Source organism: Lissotriton vulgaris, chromosome 2_1 (genome assembly GCF_964263255.1).
Source record: "Lissotriton vulgaris chromosome 2_1, aLisVul1.2, whole genome shotgun sequence".
Lineage (NCBI taxonomy): Eukaryota > Metazoa > Chordata > Amphibia > Caudata > Salamandridae > Lissotriton > Lissotriton vulgaris.
In genome coordinates, this window is record NC_141687.1 from 1,760,356,586 (window position 1) to 1,760,379,871 (window position 23,286).

Below are 23,286 nucleotides of genomic sequence, written 5' to 3' on the forward strand. Positions count from 1 at the left end.
GTGTGGGTGTAGTATCCCCAAAAAAGTGGAAGAATTCCCCATGAGAATTGACTGAGGGTCCCTCAAGATAGTTCCTCGTAGGTAAAGGTGCCCGTACACCTACCCGACCTCACGCCATCTCCGCTGGTCTCAACTCTTTTGCGACCACAAAAATGGTGGTGGTATGTACCAATGCTATTTTGCAACTCGCAAAATAGCATTTGTAACTTGCTATGAGGACGGGGTGTGCCAAGGGCATCCCTTCCTAATAGCGAGTCCAAATGGTGTGTACCATTGTTTTGGTACCCCATTTGCGGTTGCAAAACACTTGCAGTTTACCACCTACTCCAAGTAGTCGGTAAACCATTTGCGAATGGGAGGAGGTCCCTATGGGTCCTCTTCCCCTTTGTTAATGAGTGCAAAAATATTTTTTAAGAGCAGGCAGTGGTCCCAGGGACCACTGCCTGCCCTTAATCCCTTGCATGCTGGTGACGGCTCCCGTCCGTTATGGCACACAGTGCTCGTGTGCTGATGACGGCCGGGAGCCGTCACGACCACGCCCACGATCGGAGTGTGCCGCACAGGAGCGGAATTCCGGCCGCGGGCAAGGGATTAAAAATGAAGTAGAAACGTTTCATTTTTTTCTTTTTTAAATGCATCCTGTTTTCCTGTAAGGAAAACCAGCTGCATAGAAGAAAAAAACTGCAATGGGGTCGCAAATTGTGCTTACCTCATGAATTTTGATGAGGCATGCAATTTGCAAACCTGTTGGGAATCGCAGACAGTGTCTGAGACACTGTTGCACATTGCATTTTGCTAGTCGAAAATTGCGTATCGCAGAGCGACGCAATTTGCGAAATCTGGCCCCTAGTCTATGGGTGACGTCTTTGTAAATGGCTTTCAATTATTTTGTATCCCATCGATTCCATCTTGTTTCTAGATGACAAAGGGTAGTCTGGCTACTTTGATCTCAGTTAAGCTTTTCTTGCCTCCAAGTAAAGCTCCTATGCTCTTCTCCTTAAAATGAGGACCAGTTAAACATGCTGCTCATTAATTTCTATCACAATTTATTCGATCATCATTCCATGGATGTTGTGGACATGCTAGATGACTTTATTGAAAAAGTGAATTTAAAAAATCATGCATGCTGTAAGCTATGGGTGGGGGATTTCAATTGTACTTTATCTGCATTTAGTGGGTCCCCGGTGTGTGGCTTAGAAGATTTAAATGGCAAGGATCTGTACACAAAGTATGAGGACGTGTTGAACAAGGTGATTTTCAATAATGATCTACTTTTCGAGTGAGTGTGGTTTGACCCCTTCAAATGTTTATCCAACTTTCATAGATGGTGGTACACATAGTACTATTGAACAGGCTCTGGGTCTGGACAGAGGTTCCTTAGAAATCTTTATAAATAAAATAAATGAGTTTAGGTCCGCCTTGCTCATGAATGTTTTTAGAGCAGCAATTCCTGGACCTCAAATACCTATATGGATAAAAGCAATCATTGTCCCAATCTTTATTAAAAATGGCACTAGACATAGTCCAGTCTGCTCAATATCCTTGTTGGACTCTACTGTGAAGATTCTAGGGAGGATCCTTTTGCTGAGATTGGAGGATTGGGCAGGGACAAATAACATCTTTTCAGAGGTCCGGTATGGTTTTAGACGAGGAACTGGTACTACAGAGCAATGTTTAAACGTTTCCCCGTTAATCAGCAAATATGTCAAGTACATAGAAGAGCTCTCTATTTAGCTTTTATTGGCTTGGCATGCACTTTTGACATAGTCAACCAAATTAAATTATGGGACATTTTAAGAAAACCTTGGGGTGGAAAAAGTTTTAGTTACACTTTTACTCCGCCTCCTCTGGGACACCTTGGCAAAAATTCACTTTGGTCCTAGCGGGGAATGCACATCACCATTAGGTAGCAGTGATTGTATCTGCCAAAGCTGTATATTAGCTCCGTTTTTATTTTTAATTTATATAAAAATGGACTTGAAGCACAACTACTTCAAAAGAGGCCAGATGTTCCATAGGTAGGCAACTGCTACATTCCTACACTTCTTTACACCGGTGATGTGATCCTCATAGCATGGATCGCAAATGTTGCTTCTTTGTAATTTTTTTACCTACAGCATGAGAAATCCCAAGTTACATCTGTTTCTCCTTCTATATGTGACTCCTCAGTGTGACACAGCAAGCATAGACAAAAGAAGGACGCTATTAAAGTATATACAAAATATGTTTTAAATTATGAAAATGAAAACAACAGTGGCAACAAGCGGTAAGAGAAACCACAGGCTTTAAGCAAAGAAAATTCCTCAATTTAATTTAAATACCATCCGCTACTTAATGGCAATCCCTTTTCAAAGTTTTCAAACCTGAATTATAGTGAACTTTTCCACAGAACCCTTAAATGTCTTTTATTAAAATGTCCTGCGAGGAAGCTGAGAACCCAAGGTAAACTAATGCAGCAAAACCAAGAGCAAGCCAGCCATTAGTCAGGAATTTCATGCTCACCTTAAATTCACGGTTGACTTTGACAATTACACGGGTCTTCTTATCCCAAAGAATGATCACTGCGCCTCTTAGCTCGATCACAAGATAAATGCCGCTTTCATGGACCTTGTATGTAGACATGATGCTTTTATCACAATCCCGCTCCGTTAATTTCTTGTTATTTAGGATCAGTGCACACTTCTACCAGAGGATGAAAGCAAACATACCAACAATTGAGTCAGTGTCAACTACTTAAATTAGAAACTTGATAGTCAATACTGACCTATTCTGCTGTGTGCAAACAAGGACACAGAGATATCTTAGCCCTGAGCTTGTTCTCCAGTCTTTGGTTAGAACCCAGTGAGCAGGCTGTTGATGTCTCCCTTAAAGGAGTTTTGGAGCTAAATGACTGTAGCATGAATATATTTTCTCCTGTCCTACCAGGGATGTCATCTCTAGGTTTTTCATGTGTTAGGAAGTTGGGGTGTTGAATTTCTGCTGTATAGAGAAGCACCTTATCTGTAGAGGGTTTGGGAGTTTACGTCTCCGGGCCTTTGGATACAGGAAGAGATCAGGCTATTTCTGGAGTGAAAGACTCTGAGCTGGTGTCCGCTACTATGAGAGCAGACTAAGGGCCTGAACATGATACTGCTAGGGAGAACCTATTTATCCTAGATAAATGCCCATGGGGAAGGATACTGATGCATGGGATTTTGTCAGGGAGTTTTTATAGGACTGTGGAATGTGCCAGAGACTGTTGATATAAGAATCTGAATTTTAGGCACCGTGGTGGTTCGACAAAGAGGCTCTTAGCAATGAGGTATGTTATAGATATGAATTAAAGGTAAGACTTCCTTGAGCATCATGAAGGTGGGAGTAAGGTCCTTGCTTCCTCATATAACACAGTATTCAGTACAAGTTAAAAGTTGTATAATGTGGAACTAATCTGAATATTTATTTCATGACTGTTTGTGGTTTCATGTCCAACCCTGAAAGCAAACTCTGGAGTCAAAGGTATCTGTAACAATAGACCATTATAAAAAGCAGGAAATCCTAATAGAATATCCAAGAGAAGTGCAGTACATAAGTTGCAAAAACAATGAAGTGCCTTTAATATTTTGCCAGAGGCATAGCTGGAGATGACAAAAAAGCATTGAATGGACAATGAGCTTATTGATGTATTGGGAGTTGCCAAATCCTTGAGCACTGTTGTCTTAACGTCGGGGTACTGGCAGATTGCCTTAACTGAGGGGGTTAAGGAGAGTTCTGCATTCTCCAATTTAGGGTGATGCCCTTAGGGCTAAAGAATGCAGCTGCCACCTTCCAGAGGTTGGTCAACTGGCTCATGGCTGGGATGAAGGCTTTCATTGCCACCTACCTGGACGACATTGTGGTCTTCAGCCCCACCTTGGAGAACCACCCGTTTCACCACCAGGAAGTGATTTAGGCCCTGCATTAAAGCCGCCTTTGAAATTAAAGGAAACCGCTCAAAACTGACAAACTGTGCTCCCCCTGCTGACTTCCCACATCTCAAATAATGAATACTTTTGGGACTATAAATAGGAAGATTTATTAGGTGAACCGCCTCCGCCACCACCCATTAAGACCACAAAATCTTCTGGAACCTGAGGCAAGCCACCAAACCACAGCAACAATCTGACCCTCAGAGAGGCCACTGCAACAGTACTGTAATAAAAAAAGATGGAAACACAAATACCATAGCCAAGAAAAAAGTGCAGTAAATGAGTTGCAAAAACAATGATGTACCTTTAATATTTTGCTGAGGCATAGCTGTAGGTGACAAAAAAGCATTGGATGGATGAAGAGCTTATTGATCGGTTGAAAGTTGCTAAATGTAAGAGCACTTTTAACTTAACATCTGGGTACTGGCAGATTGTCTCAACTGCGGGGGCTAAGGAGAGGTCTGCATTCTCCACCCCATAGGGCTAGTTCTAATTTAGGGTGATGCCCTTTCTGCTAAAGAATGCTGCTACCACCTTCCAGAGGTTAGGCAACTGGTTGCCTTCTGGGATGGAATCTTTCAGTGCCACCTATCTGGACGACATTACCTTCTTCAGCTCCACCTAGGGGGACCACCTGTTTCACCTCCAGGAACAGCCATGCAAGCCACCCAAATTGAACTAACAAAAAGACACCCATTTAATTGGGGATAACATGAGTAGCAACAAAGACAAAATAACACAGTAAGAAGCTAGTGTTGAAGAAACCCACATTGCATAGTAGGCAGCATTTTAAGAACTGGAAAACCAAAAGAAGATATGTGAAAATCCGGAGGACAGGTCGCGTATAGATAACATCAGGATCAACAATACCCAAGACAATATGGAAGGACCAAATATGGGCACATCCCATTTCAATCTATATGCAGAAGATGCAAGCCAAGACATAGGAATGGTAAGAGGACATTGTGTGGGCCCATTGCACTTGCACTCTGGCCTAGGAGACCAAGAAACATTAATGTCATCTGAAACCAAAGACAGGACTTGTTGTGCTGCTTGATATATCTGAAGACTGTACTATCCACAAATCCTAAGATGCTTCCTAAGCAGTTTGGCCAGAAAGAAAGCATAAATAACAATGACACTTTGAAATAGATAAAAAAATATATTAATGGGCACACTGATATTCACAAACAACAGGAAAACACAATTGAACAAAATGGTGGAAGAGGGTAGAGACTACCAGGGACTACCGAACACAAACCCTCATCTGTTAAGCCCACTATTGGAAGAACACTGTCCAACAACTAGCAACAGCAGGTAGGAGATGAAAACACAAAGGATTAATAGAGGAGGAAGAAAAACAAGCAGTGAAAAGAAGCCAAGGGAACTAAACAATCCCTTAGGGATAGTTTTGAAAGTGATTCACAAGTATTTTGAGAGTCAATGTAAAAGGTCACCATGGTTCCTAAGAATGTGGGGTGGGTTCGCCCAAAGCCAGAGGTGCTATTAATGTCACCCTGTGTTGGAGCTGTAACATTCTACCCAAGTCTATCCGATAAAAGTATATTGTGTATCCGATTGGTACAATAGTGACTTGAAATGTTAGAAGCTGCAGTCCCCTAAAAAAGACAAAGACAGTGGAGTGCCAGGGGCCCAGAGGCACCTGACATAGTATGCCTGCAAGAAACTGTAAAAAAATGGGTAGTTGGTTGACTAGGGTGTGAGCTCCGGTCAAGCAACAACCACAGTCCTTGTCAGGGGAAGGCACAAGCAAGTCCCAAATTAACCTGTCCTCAGCCCCTGGTAGCTTGCCACAGAGCAGTCAGGCTCAATTTAGAGGCAATGTGCAAGTATGTGTACACTATTTCAAACAGTAACACAGTGAAAACACACCACAAAAGGAACTGTATTAGAAAAGTAGAGTGATTTGTAATAAATAAAACCAGACCAAAACAACAAAAATCAAATGATTAGAACCGGAAATATTGAGTTTTACAGTTTTTAGAGGAAAAAGCACCAAAAAGCACAAAGCGTCAACTGTAGATATCTGTTCGAACCAGACTGGGACAAAGTCCCAAGTTTAGGCTGACCACACTGGAGCCTAAACTGGCTAAACGGATTTAGGGCCTCATTAAGATGGAGGATTTTCCGCATCCTCCGGGCCGGCGGAAGCCACCGCCGGCACAGAGGATGCGGAAAATCCTCTGCGGACCCACCAAAGACCCACCGCCACATTAGGATGGCTGGTGGGTCCGCAGCTTTTCCACCGCGGTTGGCTTATAACCGTGGCGGAAAAGCACTAATATGGTGACGGTGTCTCTCAGACACCGTCAGCCAGATTAGGATGGGCTCTGAAACATGCTTTTCCGCAGCGGCTTTTCCGTTGTGGAAAAGCATGTGTAACTTCACTGCGGGGGCCCATTGCGGGCCCCGTAGGTGAAGAGGGGTGGGGGGTGCACATGGGGGGTATCTATGGTACCCCCCTGCATTTGTATGCAGGAAGCGGCAGGCACCGCGTGGTGCCTACCACTTTCTACATACAAATGCAATGCGTGCATTTTTAACATTGCAGCGGGTGCAGCTTGAAGCCGCACCCGCCGCAATGTTAAAAATAGAGGATGTGACCGCCAGGGTGGCGGTCACATCCTAAGTGCACAGGAGGGAACTCTGCAGCCCATGCGGAGGTTCCCTCCTACTCTATGATGGCGGACGGACTCAGGTCTGTCCGCCATCATAATGTGCCCCTTAGTTAGGCCTGCTGAACAAAGTATCTTAATCCTGGTTGCAGAGCAATGCGAGGATCCGTGCCGAAGATGTGCCTCACAGCCGAAGCGATACGTCAGTTTCGAGATGTGGCAAGGTTGTAGTTGGAGGGCGTGTTGCGTTGACATCGAGGATGCTGCAGACAGGGCATGTGGAGGGAAGGGTGTCTGGGATGTGGTGCGCACTCTAGATGATGCACCAGTTCTGAAGAGCTGCCAGACTGCGATGCAGTGTCCGTCATCGAGGCTGCCATTGATGAGAGATTTGAGGACCTGTGCCTAGGATTTGTCATACAGCGGCGGTTCCGAAGGCGATACAGGTTGCAGCGGTGATGAAAGTGTTTGTGACAGGTCCAGTTCCTGCAGCAGAGGAGATGCATTGGTTCTCCACAGGGTTGTGCCATGCAACCAGAGAGATCCATAGGTTCCACTGGCTCCACAGAGACTGGTAAGCTGCTTAAGCCAACTTCCAAGGGTCCAGTACTTGGATGGCACCACTTGGCAGGGCATAGTCACAGATGGCAGAGGCCAGGTGCAGATGCAAGGTTGTTGGAAGCCTGTTATATCCCTAAAGCTTCAGATCAGGAAGCCAGCCAACTACCCCTTGGAGTCACTCTGGGTTCTGGGTTCAAGAGATTATGTCCTTCTCACCAAGACAAGAGGGCAGCAGGTCGACACAGCAAAGCAGGAGTGCAGCAGAGTGGTAGTCCTTCAGCAGGACAGTAGTACTTCTTCCTGGCAGAATATCTACAGGTCCAGAAGGATACTATAGCAGTGGTGTCTAATGTCCAGTATTTATACCCAGTTACACCTCGGAAGTGGGGGAGAGGGTTCTAGAGGTTTCCCTTCGAAATCCCCCATCCTGCCCTGGCTCCATACCAACTGAAGGGGGTATGCAGCCCTTTGTATGGAGGCAGGACACATCCTATTCAGGTGTAAATGAGGCTGATCCCAGCTCCTCCCTCCATCCTGCCAGTGATGGCCCATCCAGTCACACCTAAGCTCCCATTGCGTGTGGCTGTCGAGGAAGAATATACAAAGTCCTATTGCCAACTACACCCAGTCATGTGACCAGAGACTAAATGGGGAGGAAAGAAAATATCAACTTTCTATAGGTGGTATGTTCAGAATTGCAATTTAAAATCCGACTTTACTATAAGTTAGGATTTTAAATTGTGATTCCAGAGACACCAAATTTGGACTGGCTATCTCTTACCATTTGGAAATTATACTCATATAATGTGGTAAGGCAACACCAATATTATCCTATGGGAGAGATAGGCCTTGTAGTGGTGAAAAACGAATTTGAGGAATTATCACTACCAGGACATAGACATATTTTAAAGTACATGAACTAAATTTTAAATACATTGCACCATGACCTCTGGGATGTTTAGAGCCAAACCTAGGGGTGACTTATATTTATTAAAAAAGATGGTATGGGCCTGGCAAAAGCTTAATTTTGCCGGGGCGAAATGGCAGTTCTCCCGCCTTAGTGATGAGAACTCCCAAGGTGTTCATTAGTTCACCCCACTTTCAGCTGAGGGACACGCATGTTAGACCTGTCAGCATGTTAACATTTTAACGGCTCGTTGACAATAGGGGTGGACAGTAATAAACTCTCCCACATGGTGCGGAGTGGCAAAACTCAGTGAACTCCGCTGGTGGAGCAGAGTTTACCACCCCTACTGTGAACCCCTTAAGGGTGACCCACGTGTACCACCTCAAACCACACTTTGAGAGGTCTGAAATGATCAGCTTCTGGTGACAGATGAGAGAGTGGAAGAGGAGAGCAAACCTCTCCCTGACCTCCTGTTTGCCCAGGAACATGATAGGTCAGTGGAGGGTATCAACCGCTCCCCTACTCTGACACCAGCAGAGTGACGGTTGCCAGTTACTGTGACAGTTTGCCTCTCTGTTCTTCCTCACCCCTGGACTCACACACCTGTGCGTCCATGACATAGACACTAGAGACAGACTGTTAAAAATAAGATTTGCAAGCTGTCAGACAAGGTGAGGGCCAGTATCAAGGAGGTGGTCTCCAAAATATTGGCGTTAGGGGGTTTGAGCCCTCCAACATTTACTGGTCCAGCCCCGTTGTACTGGTATGCAGGGCTGCCCGATTAGGCGCCACCTTAGACTTTAGGTCTTGCGTGTTCTATAGGGGCCTCAATTCCACCACGAAGACTAGTTCACAATCACAGCCCATCCCTGAGCTGATGAACTCATAGACAGACTGGGCGCTGCAAAATTTCTCAGTACTTTTAATTTAACATCAGGGTGCTGGCAGATTGCTCTGACTGAGGGAGCAAAACAGAGGTCTGCATTCTCAATCCCAGAGGCGCAGTTTCAGCTTAGGGTGATGCTCTCTGGTTTGAAGAATGCCCCTACCAACCTTTAAAGGTTAGTCAATAGTTTCCTGGCTTGGAAGGAGGCATTTTTGCCCCCTGTCTGGACCACATAAGTGTCTACAGCTCCAGCTTGGAGGAACACTTGTACCACCTCCAGGAGGTACTTTGGGCCCTGCATCAGGTGAACCTGACTTTCAAGGCTAGTAAGCACCAGAAAGCGCAGGGTTCCATGGTTTGTCTGGGGCACATGGTGGGCGGGCGCAAGGTGCAGCCATCTGAGGCCAAGATTGAGAATATTCTGACCTAGCAACCAGCTAAAGCATAGACTGAAGTCTTTCTGGGCCTCATGGGATACTATAGGAGGTGAGTTAAGGGATTATAGCACCATTGTTGTCCCCTTAGTAGAGTTGACTTCAAAGAAGCAGCCCAGACAGATGACCTGGACAGAGGCCTGCCGAAAAGCCTTTGATATCCTCAAGGTGGCCATGTTTACAGCACCTGTACTCAAGGCTCCTGACTACTATAAGGAGTTCATTGTGCAGAGAGATGCTTCAGAGCATGGCATCGGGCGGTCTTAGAACAGTTAAAAGAGGAGGGCCTAGACCAACCTTGCTGCCTGGGGAAGAAGATCAGGACCTTCAACTTTATCTTGAAACCAGAACCCCAGAGTGACTCAAAGGTCTTGTCTGCTGGCCTCATGATCTGAGCCTCAGGGACATAAAAAGCTCCCAAACCAGCTCCTGGACCCACCACAGTGAATTCTTGATCCCCAAGTGGTACCCCTCACACCCTTGACCCTTTGTGTGGCTCAGCGCTCTTAGATCAACATTTGCTCTCTTTATGACCAAAACTGTGCAACTTACAAGGACATTTAGTGCAAGCCACCGGCAGCCTCTCTCTTTTCACAGTAACATAAAAAGCCTGCAGGGGACCAGGTATGCAAAGCACTAGCCTGCCCTTCCATGGCACCAGAGCTGCATTTCGCCCCACACCCACAACCGCCTACAACGCTCTCCCTGCTCCCCGTGGCCCTCTCCAGTGCGAACAGGACTTTTGGCAAAAAATTTGATAAAGGAAAACTTCAGCGGAACTAATCTAGGGCTGTATCTGACCAGCGCTCATTTGCGGTCAGCCTGAACTTTTGACTGATCCGGTCTAGCACGACAGGATGGCCACGGTTGCCGGTTTCTGCTTCAAGGCACTATTTTTTCAAAATTCATAACTCCGGTTCTACTGATTGGATTTTTGTCATTTTGGTCTTGTTTTATGTATTAAAGTTTGCTAGGGGCTATCCTTTTCTCATGTATAATAAACCAAAGCAGAGAGATCTACCCTCTCATACACTGACGGTCATTAAAACATGGCATGCAACGGCCAGATTCTTGGGTTGGGATAAGAAACTGACTGGGATGACCCCACTCTGGGATAGTGACTAACTGGCTGAGGTGGGCGGGTTCATGGGGTTCGAGAGGTGGACATTTCTGGGACTCGACAGGTTAAAAGACGTCTGTAGAGGCCAGGCATATTCACATTCCAAACATTGCAAACAGAATTCTAACTGGGGAAAGGGGAATGGCTGAGGTACATTCAATAGGGCCATGCCCCCAAAACATCATATAAGGGAAGGGGGAGCATTGGTGGATGCCTCGCCATTGGAGGATCACCTGCTCACTGATTCCCTACTGCTCAAGGCCATCTCACTAATCTACAAAAAAATCCTCAGCAACTCCCCCGATCCTTATTTAGCAATCAAGCTTGCCTGGGAGGGAGACATAGGGTAACTTGATGATGAAGAATGGACGGATGCCCTTCAGGGTCCAATCTGATACAGATTTCACCTAATCCAATTAAAGGTCCTACATCGCGTTTACTATTGCAGATCATTACTGCACAAGATCGGTCAGGGAGAAAACGACCTCTGTCAGAGGGGCTGTGGACAGGAGGGGTCTTTCATAGACATAATATGGGAATGCCCAGAGATACCAAACTATTGGGGAAACATACGGGGTAGTATGGCCAGAGTGACGGGGGTTGAGATCTCGCTGGATGCTAAATGGTTTTTACTGACGATTGTGGGAGAGGAGGATTGGCCTAAGTATACAAGAACGTGGTTGACCCTGGTGGCTACGATCGCAAATCGTAGCATTGCAAAACACTGGGGTGCAATTAACCCTCCCAAAATAGCAGAGTGGAAAGTCGACTTAAATTGGTGCCTCCAAGAAGAGCAGACTGTATTTAAAGCCAGAGGTTGCCCACGGAAATGGGAAAAAATCTGGGGCCCATGGAGGATATTCAGGGGATTGTAGGGAGAAATAGGGAGGGAGAGTCTCCTTATCCGGTATTGTACTTACTGATCCAGTTTGTTATCTGTCATGTTGAAATGCTTACCTGTAACCAAAATTACTCCAATTGTTGACTGTGAAAGACTGTATTACAGTTAAATACACTTGAGAGGGTACATAGTAAAAGCCAGTCTGAACTATATCTAAGGTCCATATACGTTTTACAAAGAAAAGAATAGGAAGCCCGGAGGGATCTTTCATTTTATTTTGGTACCTAATGTATATAATTAACCATAATTGAATATGACTGGGCCTATTTGTTCTCTTCAGGGACCAGCTCCTCACATCCTGAACAATATTATTTTGGTGTGGGAACCGACCTACCGGCCAAGAGGAACCGCAATGCAGCAGGAAGAGGCTACATAATAAGAATTACCCTTCCCTCCAGTTAGCGGTATCAGAATAAGAACTGAAGACCAGTAGAAATGTGCGATGTGTATGATGTGGGACAATTTGTCTACATACGCATAAGGCCAAAACCATTTTTTAAACAGGTAAGATCACCTAAGCATACCTTTAGGCGAGACAGTTCTAATCACACCAAGGGATGCCAAATTCTGAGACACCCTATATGTTTCCTTTCTTCTAATTCCAGGATAGAGAAAAGGAATACCCCTGCTTCGCAGTGAGATTGTGGATCTATTTGAACAAGCCACAACTACATATTTACTATACACATATACTTCTTGCAAGACATCTGGATGCACATCACCAACAATGGTGACTGTCACTTATCCTACAACATATGAGAAGGTACTTCGGTGAATGGTTTTTGTGAGGGCAGGGGATATTTGTACTTTGTTAAACAGGTAGCCTAAGGTATATGACCATGGGTACCCAGTAACCACCAAATGAGATTGCGTACCAAATGGAGATTGTGAAGGGGATATGACATTTTATGAGTTTTTGATATCTACCTAATATAAATGAGATAATTTAGGGTGCGATATTGAAGGAGAAGATAAAGAAATTAAAAATGTATTTTTGTATGTTTTCCTTTTCTTTAGATTATACACACTGTTAGCACTGCAAGGAGGCAGGAAATAATCCCTTAACTTTTTGTCCTGAGGAAGGTGGTTTTTAATTAGCTACTTCCACCAAAACACGTTGACGCTGAGCGCTCCTGAATCCGACCACGAGGAATCACTGAAATAAATGGAATCTCACATTCACCAGAATATAAACTTGATGTGAATAGTCGGATCAGTTAATGCAACAGCACGTTTTGAACTGTGCAAATAGGGTTTCCCTGTTAGGATCTTTTTTTACCCCTTCTTATATACTTTGATGAAGGGTTTTTAATATTGTACACACTGTTTTTATATTGTATATTGTATGCTATATATGAATTTAATATTTTTTTATGTTTGGTTCACAAGATGCAAACAATGGTGTTTTATGATGTGATTTCTTTCCTTTTTTTAAAAAAATTAAAAAGCCTTTGATATTAGATCTCTAATTTGGTAGCATACTAGTTTGTGGGTTGGGTTTCATTCCATATGTAGAATTTATGCATTGTGAATTGCAACCTTAAGTGAGTCTGTGATTGATTGTGTCTGATACCTGGTATCCAAGGGGAATATCTTCTTTTTCTACTGTTTAGTAGTGCCCTGTCCCGTTTGGTATTGGGGCCACCTCTCTATATACTTTTTTCTAATTTATTACTAACACCATTGCATTTCTTTGAAATGTTTGTTATGCTTACATTAGACAGTTTGTTAAAAGCTGAGGATGATGGTTTGAAATGTCTTCTATATGGTTCTACATGTTACAATACTTTTCATATGCCATGGATATTTTCATCTCATACCTGTACGTCTCTGTAGTTTATGTGATTTTAACTGGTTTTGTCATTAAGTGTGTATAATAGTGTAGAGGGGTGCATGGAGGGCCCTTTCAATGGAGTACCTTCTGTCCTTGTTTTGGTTATCACATGGTTGTTAGAAGTGTGTTAGGTTTATGTGAAATAATATTGTGTACTCTATATAAATGTATTTATGTCTGTTGCATGTTCTAGGATGGTTTCAATGTTAGAATGCCTATAAGTCTTTTTATATGTCTTGTTATAGCCCTGAGGAAGTTTACGGGTGGTGAACGAAACATGCTGGCTGTTGGATGTGATCACCAAAGAAAATAAAGACGATTTGCAAACATGCGATTTGGAATCGGGCTTTTGTATCGGTGCGCTATCATTCATGAAATTTTGATTCAATTTGACCTTTTAGTCATATCTTGGGAGCAGCAGGTGTCTTGGCTTGATGCACATAGTTGGATAACTTTATTAAACAACTGGGACATGGGGGATGTACTGTATACCAAGTTGCCTGCAGCTTTACTCCTTTGTTTGAAACTTTTAACTTTGTTTGTCTATCAGAAACAACTTCCAAAGCAGGACTTTGTTTCTGAAATGAATATCCCCCACACCCTTAGATCTTTCTCCCAGTGTGTGGCATCAATATTGTTATTTTTTTCTGTTCCTGATCACCGTGCTTTCCCTGGCAGTGATGAACAGGTCAGAAACAAATCACACCAGACTCTGCCTGTCCCTAAACAAGGTGTGTGGATCAAGAGTTTAGCAAACAGGTTCCTCTACAGGGCTGGAATGGGAAGGTAAACCGGCCCTGGCAATTGAGTCAGACCGGACACAGGGGGTTGGGGCTTGGGCAGTACATGGAAAACACTGCAGCTGTTTTTGTTACAGGGGGCTGATAAAATCAGTCTTGGTAATAAAAACAGCCCCCCCAGGGTTCCAAAATCAGCCCCCACCCTGGCGACACACCCAGGAAATGCCCGGTGCCCACTCCGGCCAGTTCGGCCCTGGTTCTCGATCTTGTTCGCAACAGTGTACCCGGTTATCCAAACTCTAAATCAGGCGCTACGTCCCCAGATGACATGAATTTGGTAAGAAAATGATGGACATTGAACACAAAGGAAATTATATCACACAAAAGGCAACAACAAGGGATTTCAATCGACCTGGAAAATAGTCCTGGACTATCTTCACGAAAGCACACCCAGTTTGAAATGACAGACCACTGAGAGCATTTAGGCTGAACTGGTTCCTGAAGTTTCCACATGAAGGAATGACAGAGATGTTCCACAGTGATAACATTTATTCATGAAAGCTCCAAGCGATGACTGGGTAACTAGAATGTTTGCAAAAAAACTTTGGGAGGGAGGGTAGCTACTTTTGTGGGATGGAATGATGGGAAAATTGTAATGCTTGGTACGCAGAACTTACTGGAGCCACTGGTTTTGAATTTACCGTCATTTGAAACTTAATGAAATGTATTACAAAAAAGCATTAGATCAATGCTGACGTCACTCACCCCAAGTAACACTGTAACAGCCTTGGCACAAATGGTCTCACTGGTTTCGCAGGGAATGTTCTCTGTTATCACTTGGAAGGTGCCTCCAAACGAAGAGCCACAGAAATCCTTAGGACGATAAGATTAGAAATGCATAAATGTTCCGAACTTCTCATGTCATGATTACCTACACACTACAAAGGCCCCTATGAATAACCCCAGAAAAGAAAGGTGAGTACCTCAGCCATTACGTATTGACACCGTCCATTGAAGGTGAAGTGCTTTCTGTCGAAGGTGATGTGATGCCCATCACCGAAGACGGAGCATGATCCGAGGGAGGATTGGTCTTCGCATTGCCACACACCATTGTTGCAAGTACTGTGAGGGGCAAGAAACAACAGCTCTGAGTGGAAACCCAGATGCACAGTCTATTTATTGATTACACCCAGTAAAAATATGTTTCCCTTAAAGAGGCAAAGTGCCTGCTCGGCTTTAGTCCTGCTCAAATACATCAGGAGAACCTGGTTTGCCTTTGTGGATGCCTTAGAAGTAATTGGTTGCCAACATGGGTTTAACAATGCTGCTGCTGAAAGTGAAACAGTGGGCCCATATAGATCTACATGCAATGCAGTGTGAAGTGGCAAACAGTAGGGGTGGGTGAAATTTGCAGAGTTTCACTCCTTGGAATTCTGCAGAGTTCCATAAATGCTCCTCAAGATTCGACAGAGTTCCACAAGTGGGCGGAATTTGGCATGTTGCGCTGCTCGCATGGGTTTCATCTCCGTAAGCAAGTTCCACGCTATTCAATCATCATGAACGACTGCACACGGCGTTCCAGAGGGCGATGCTTGTTTCTGCTGCTCAAGTAGATTTTCTACTTGAGCATCAGCTTTCTCAAACCAAACAGTCACAACCTTCCACTTCCGCCCATGTTGGGAAATCTCGCCATGAGGTGTTCTACTGCCCGGAAATCGCACTAGGGGCTCGGAAATTCTCGAATGCCAACTTAATGTCGGCAAGCTGCACAAGAGAAAAAACTCTGACACACATGGGGTCTCTGTTTTTTGCCAGAAGATACGGTTCTGAGGACAAGTGTAGTTGTACATGAATAGTTTCCATGATAATCTATTAAGCCCCACACAGCAGCCCTTACTTACCATAGGGAATTCACAAGGGCAGAACTTAAGTTAAGGTTCTTACAGTGGTATTCAATGGTAATTAATTTGTGTTGTACATGAACGTCTCTCAAAAACAAAGCATACGTTTCCTTGTATTACTTAAATTGCAGCAGTGCTAAACTGCCCAGCTCACCATTCAAGCAGATAGATGAGCGTGGAGCAGCATAATTTAGACTCCACAATCGCACATTACAAAAAAGTAAACTATATACTTGCATTTTACATTATATTCACTGTGTGCCTTAATTTTATAAATGAGAGTGAAGCATTTAAACGCATTACCAAAATATATTCACTGTAAAGACTAGCAATTTATACACATGTGCACTCATGTTTATTTACACATGAAAGCATGTATTCATCATTCATGTTTTACATTAAGGTCCTGATCACAAGTTTGTCGGTTTTCCTGTAGGACTGTGACCCTTGCGGTTCCAGGAACACCGCAAAGCCCATGGTGAGCCCACCGACCGGATTCCTAGTTAAATCCAGGACTGGCGGGGTGGCGGTGGCAGTGTCATGGCAGCATTATGTTTGGCTCATAGGATAGCCTAAACAGCATACCGCTGCCTTGACAGCGCCATCAGCACATCAGTGCATGGTATTGCAGGCACGATGTCGTCCATGTCACATTGTGCATGCACCAACATGCACTTTTGAGTGGGCACATCATGTGCCCCCTGCCTGAATCCCCATGGGCAGAATTGCCCAGGGTCCCTGTTGTGGGCCCATTACATGCTTTTCAGCAAAGCATTTCATGTTGGGGTCCCCGCCATAAAATACTTTGTTGGAAAGGCAGGGCGGAATCTGCTCGGTACCACTGCAATTGCTGCCTGCTTTCTCTTCTGCCGCCGCAATGGGATCCTGAATCCTGGTAGTGGCAGTGGTCTTGTGGTGGTCCCACTGCCATCATAGCAGTCAGACTGCCGGGGTGGTGACAGCCAGACTGCCACCGCTAGTACGGCAGTACCAGGAACGCCATACTCGTAATAAGGTATTATACTTCAAGTTATATAGCATTTATTTTTAAAGTTATAATTGCATGTGTAAAGATGTAATCTTTTACTCATGTTTTACACTTATTACTAAAGTTACTTTTGCATGTATAACCCTGTTTTCAAAATATATATTAAATGCTTGGCTAAAATTAGCCTGACTACAGGCCTCAGTTGAAATGCATTTTGCTTTACATGCATGTTTTTTCTCCACTTGTAGGTTAATCAAATAGATTTTCGTCTGTATTAGACGCTGATAGAGAGGCCTGTAGGGAAACTTGGCAAGGAACATGGAGAAACAATGCCCGAAATAGACCTTGGGGGTCATTAGGATGTCCGCCCGCCATCCTAACGGGAAATGGGACTGCCCGCGATAAGGGTGGGGATCCCGTGGGGGCAATTAGGATGCTCCCACCACATTGGTGGGCTCATCCTGCATTTCTATCACCGCCCGCCACAATGCCAGGAAGGCATGTTGTGCACTTCCATGCACAACATGGCAGGCACCGCACGATACCTGCCACGTTGTGCATGGAACAGCCCATGTGCAACCCCCAGAGTCCATGGGAGCCCGCAACAGGCCCCCGCAGTCTATTCCCGCATGCCTATCCGTGGCGGCTTTGCCGTCACGGAAAGGCATATTACCCCACCCATGGTAATATGGCTGGCGGTGTCTGACAGACACCGCCACCATATTAAACCCTTTTCCGCCCGGTCAACTCGTTGACTGGGCAAGAAAAGCGGGGGACGGCGACCCCCCTCCTTAGTAATATGGCGGGGGGAAAATGGGTGTCGGGCGGAGTAGGATCACGGGCAGATCGCCACCGCCATGCGGGGTGGTGGCGATCTGCCCGTGATCCTAATGGGCCCCCTTGTGTTCAAAATGTGCAAGGATGGCAAGATGTTCATGGGAGAGAACCGAAGTTTCACAGTTTGATGAGAGGTGAACATGGTGTGATATTGCAGATGCACTCAAGTGGGGACCTGATTGGTCCCTGGTAGTGTAAATGAGACAAGAGCCTTTTGAATTTCCTGTTATTTTAAAAGAATTATTGTTCTAACAATTAGAGTTAGGAGAGATTCCTGTTAGAGTTCCAGAGGTACAGACCTTTCTGTTTGCTCTATCTTGCTAGTGTAGAATGCTTTATGCTACACACTTATTTCTCTTTTTCTTCAGATTTCTACTGAAGTCTGATCATGTTGACATCTTCTCCTATGCTCCTGATTAAGAGACCTTGAATAGGTGACCCTATATTCGATTAGATTAGGGGAGAGAAGGAAGGTTCACCTGTTTACATTAATCTCTGCTAATACAATTGTGATTATTGAAATTCAATATGACACCTTATTGTAACTTTAACTTACTGAGATATTGAAGCTTACCTATTGTGATGCTGCATTTACTGAACTTATTCTTGGTTTAAATTAATACTGGATTAATTGATAATCTAATATAAAGTCCTTTAACTATATTCAGTTATTCCTGGTCCTTATTGTGGAGTCACGTTGGCTTCACAAGTTAGAAATGTATTGGTAATGCTTCCTCCCTTTCAGTGCTTCCTGTCATTCCTGTCAGCTAACAAATGTCCATACCACCAATGGAGAAAAATCTTTAATGACTAGACTAAGAGATTACGTTGTAAGGCTCAACGCTCCATCAGATGGTAGCTTGTTGGATGGTTTCTGAAGCAAATGGAGTTAGTGTATCTCATTCTAGATTTGTCTAAACCCAGCCCTAGTCCTTGAGGCCAAGGTCTCGATTCGGAGGATCAGCGGAGTTTCAGCAGTTCGGAAAAGAGTTGTAACAGCGTAGAAGTGAGTATTAATAGGATAGCCCATTCTAATAGTTAATGTCAAGATTGTGGTATTTTGCTAAGATTGCGTGGTGCGATGAGATTATGATTTAGTTGTGGTAGTTCAATTTGCTATCAGGCCGGATGTACTCTAAGGACCAGATGTACGACTGTTTTTGCTGTCCCAAATGGGAAATGTTCCCGTTTGCGGCTGCAAAATAGGGTCATGGCATATACAAATGCTATTTTGCGAGTCGGGGACCTTTGCGACTCCGGCTATTAGGAAGGTGCATCCCAATGGAACATACCATTGTTTTATGGCCGCATTTACGGCCGCAAAACACTTGCAGTTTACCACCTATTTCAAGTAGGTGGTAAGCCACTCTCAAACAGGAAGGGGTCCCTGGGGGACCTCTTCCCCTTTGTGAATGGATGAGAAAATAGTGCTGGTCGAAGCCTAAGAGTGCCTGACTTTTGAGACGCTTGAAGTCAGCGTCGGGACGCGCTGCCTGGGGATTCCTTTCTCTTCTAGGGTGCGAGGATTGTAGCGTGAGATTGCGCTGCCATTTGCATCCAGCTCCCTGCCTGAATAATTGGCAATTGGCGTACAGCACGAGGATGCGCTGACTCTGTGACCTATTCTCTTTCCTGCTTGTGCTTCCAGTTCTCTGTTGGAACTCTTGGCACGCAGTGTGAGGAGGCACTACCATCATTGCTCGCCCCTGCCTTGGATTTGGTTGAGTTCTTTGGCCACAGACCACCTGGATACGGCAGTGAATTACCATTTGTAGCTCGAGAAAATGCTGTGGGCATTTTTATTTTATTTTATCTGCATTAAACTGCTGCAGAAGTAGTTTGAAGGTTATTTTCCTTGCTTGTTACAAAGAACCAGCGCAGTACAAGACTACAGCTACCTTTCGTGTGTGGCTCTATTGTCGTCATCTGTTTATTGAGAGCCCGTTTTACCTGTACTTGAGAAACTTTGTAGCTGCTTGGTCCCACGCCGCCACCGCCGCCGGAGTAAATTGGGGAATAGCGCCGGTCCCGCCAAAAGGAGTACAATTCCCAGCACCCCTAGTGGCACACACGCAAGGAGCAAGCGCTGGGAGGCGCATAAAGGGGGCGCAGGGCACTCGCAGCGCAGCCCGTTCAAGCCCGTCAGAGGCCGAACGAGGCTGGGATGGGCCAAGTAATTAACACTTCCAAGCTGGCAAGGATGTTAATACATGTGGTCTTACCAAGGTACTGTGTTAATATATATTTTTGTGGACACCTATTGTATATCGAGTTGGGAAAAATGATTAGGTCAAAAGTTGGTAATGGGCAAGGGGTGGTAGGGACACTGGACGCTTTTTTATTGGAACTGGATCAGCTCCCATCAATGAAATTGAATTGACTGAGCGCAGATTGTCCCTTGAGCCTCAGAACCCTTGTAATCAACCTGCATTTATCCCACCTACTTTGCAAACGAGTCTGGAAACTAATTTATCACAAACAAGTATGCCACAATCCCCAGCCCCTGAATCTATCAATGCCCCTGACATAGCTGAAAAACCTGATCCCCCAGCAATGCCGAATGTTGTCACACAAGGCCAAAAATCCAAGGGCAATGATGGGAGCAGCCTTGCTCCGCCGCCATAGAAAAGGAAGGGGCAGGTCCCAAACAAACAAAATAAACAAAGTTATTCACTGTCTAAACCCCATGACCGTAGGAGTAAACCTGTGGACACAGAGTCTAGCAAGGGGGCTATTCAAGTACCTGCTCCAGATGTTTTAATGGCAGTGTCATCTAGACCGGAGAGGGAAGCTTTCCTGAAACAAATGGATCTTGTGATTTCTGCCTTCTTGAGCATGATACTGGAAAAATTAACTGAAATTGAGGCCAGGTTAGCACTCATAGCGAAACCCGTACTGAGCGCTTCACTAACCCCTGCAAAAAATGAGCAAAGTAGGAGTGGGGGCGCCATTGCTAAGGAGGCTGAGCAACAACCGAAACCTTCAGCAAAACTGTCTGTAAGATCTTCTGTAAGACCTGCTACCCAGGACAGTTTGTCCCCCCCAAGGGTTGTAAATCCCCCTGTAAATGCTTTGAAGAATGCATATCAGATAGAAGGGTTTCCTTATAGGACTGCCCAGACCGTACATCCCCCAAGAAGCACCAAAGCCAATAAAGTAAGTGATAACTGCAAGGTAAAGAACCCATAATGCAGACATCATAGAATGGTGGGGCACAACCAACACACCTCCTAGCGGCTCATATTTTAATCTGCATTTACCCCAGAAGCAACACCATATATTATAGTGTTGGCCAATGTCCCATCATTGTTGTCTGGTGAAATTGAGCACTGGCCATCAATAAGGAATACATCATTACACCTTTTAAGTACAAGAACAGGCATTAATAATACATTGTTATTTTCTGAATTTAAGATGGTACGCAGGACCGAGTGGGCGGGGAAATCCAGTAAAACACTCGCTGGAGATTATGTCATACTAACTTTTGGATCCCCAGGTCTAGTCAGAACAATATTAGAGAGGATGGACTACTTCTTTACAAATGAGAGGGGTATTTCCATCCTTCCCCTGGGGTGTTTTTTACCAGCCACCAAGACCACAATGTATAAAGCTAAGGATAACAGAAATGTGTGGGCAAACTCGAACTCCCAGTCCCCCCACCCTGGTTCCACCCAAATTGCTTCGAGGCCTTGAGTGGATTGGCAGACTGACTATCACCAAATCTGAATGCAACAGGGATTAATGCTGTCGTATACGATGCCCCAGAGACTACATCCAATAAAGTAGAAAGTACAGTTGTCCCACCTTTTACATTAAATCATGAAACCAGTCCACATTCTTCCTCGAGCCTATATATTGATAGTGCAGAAAATGTAGGGTTAGATTTAGATTTTCTTCCCGTAGAGCAAGTTACCTGTAACCCTGTTGGGGAAGCCTTAGAGGCTGTTAATAACCACCAATTTAGGATTATCTCATGGAACATTGCAGGGATCTCCTCAAAACTATCAGATGAGGCATTGATACATTATGTAAAGAAGTTTGATATTATCTGTGTACAAGAAACTTGGAGCAGGGAGGATGTAACTCTGGACGGGTATTGTTCTTTTAATGTCCAAGCATTACCATCACCAGCAGGGAGGGCATAGGGAGGCTTAGTGACTTTCATTTCTGTCCATTATGAGTCACTAAAGATAGAATACATAATAGACTCTCCCTGGTACCAGCTTATCTTGATTTCTAACTTAGTTGATGCCACTGTGTTATTGATTCATTGGTACTACAACATTTTTGACCCTTAAAACTTTGGGGTGATCTACACCCTTAACAAGGAAATTGATAAAGTGGCGGAGAGATGCTTCCCTTTGTGCATAATTTGGGTGGACGGCTTTAATTGCACACTATGTCAGTGCAGTATGCAGAAAGTATGAGGTGTTGTAGATACCGCAGATCAACCTGTGGCCCACTTTAAGCACACTCCACAGGGTGAAGCATTAAATTCCGTCATTGTAGTAAATGATCTAGGTACAATTGACACTTTGGTTAGCACTCCTTCTGTCCAGTTTTCAACTTATCAGGGAGGAGGGAGAGTTAGTACAATTGATTTTATGCTGATATCTAACAAGTATGCATGTCAAGTAGATAGTTTTTTGGTTGAATTAAGCCCGTCTAGCGACCACAACCCCCTTTCAGTTTCCATGCACGTCACTGCACAGAAGGGCAGGAGTAATGCTTATAAACTAAAACATAGCCTTAATCAGGAAGTTAGGTTAAAGTGGGGTTCAATTGATCCCGTAAAATTGAAGGAGGAGGTTATCAAACCAATTCTAAGCAAAATTATGACATGTCTAGATTATGACTCACAGCCAGACGCCATAATACATTGTTTTGAATTAATTTGTGAAGACATAACTTCATAAGGCCTAACTATGGCATTTTTCATATATAATAATAAAAAATAAAGTAAGCAGATTGCTGATTACTTGACCTCCCTTCATGAAACTAAAGGAAACAAAGAAAAAAGATGGTTTGATGGTAAATGTTCTAAGATACATAGGTATTTAATAGTGGATATTAAGCATTAGGGAATGTAGAAAGCCATATAATTCTTTGATTCAGCAGAGGTAAAAACTAATCAGGGGGCAGGCATGGGAGACCATCTATCAGGCCAGCGTGTTAACCTCTTAAGCGCTGCTGACGGCCAACGGTCGTCACGAGCGCTACCTCCCCAGTGCTGCGCACGACCATTGGACGTCCATTCAGCACTAGTTCCAATGGACAGCGCAGCACTGGGGAGGGATATTTGCAAAGCAGCTAAGGTGTTAACTTATAGCTCTACATTTTGGGAAATTCTCAACAATCCCTTTCTAGGGAGGAGATGATCTGGGGAAACCTGAATCTGCGAAGGAACAACCATTGGTGTTTAATGATGAAGAGGTGCAGATAGACATCTTTGGCCCAAATCGGGCCCCACCTCATCTTTATAAGGCTCACCCTTTGACCTGGGCATGGATTTTGACACTACTTTCTAACGTGGCCTGTATGTGTGGCTTCACCTATTCTTTGTCTAGGGCTATTATTTAACAATTTTCAAAAAAGGG

The 23,286-nt window shown here is 44.4% G+C and overlaps 1 protein-coding gene across 1 annotated transcript in view; it reads right to left on the reverse strand.

Annotated features, from left to right (window-relative positions):
* The window catches only part of LOC147733250 (mucin-2-like), a 596,915-nt gene that overhangs the window by 362,296 nt on the left and 211,333 nt on the right, over positions 1-23,286 (reverse strand). The window contains exons 19-21 of the mRNA XM_086958940.1: positions 14,947-15,085; positions 14,729-14,836; positions 2,503-2,682 (exon numbers count right to left, since the gene is read on the reverse strand). Coding sequence (XP_086815066.1) covers positions 2,503-2,682; positions 14,729-14,836; positions 14,947-15,085 — 427 coding nt within the window. The remainder of the gene's footprint in view (positions 1-2,502; positions 2,683-14,728; positions 14,837-14,946; positions 15,086-23,286) is intronic.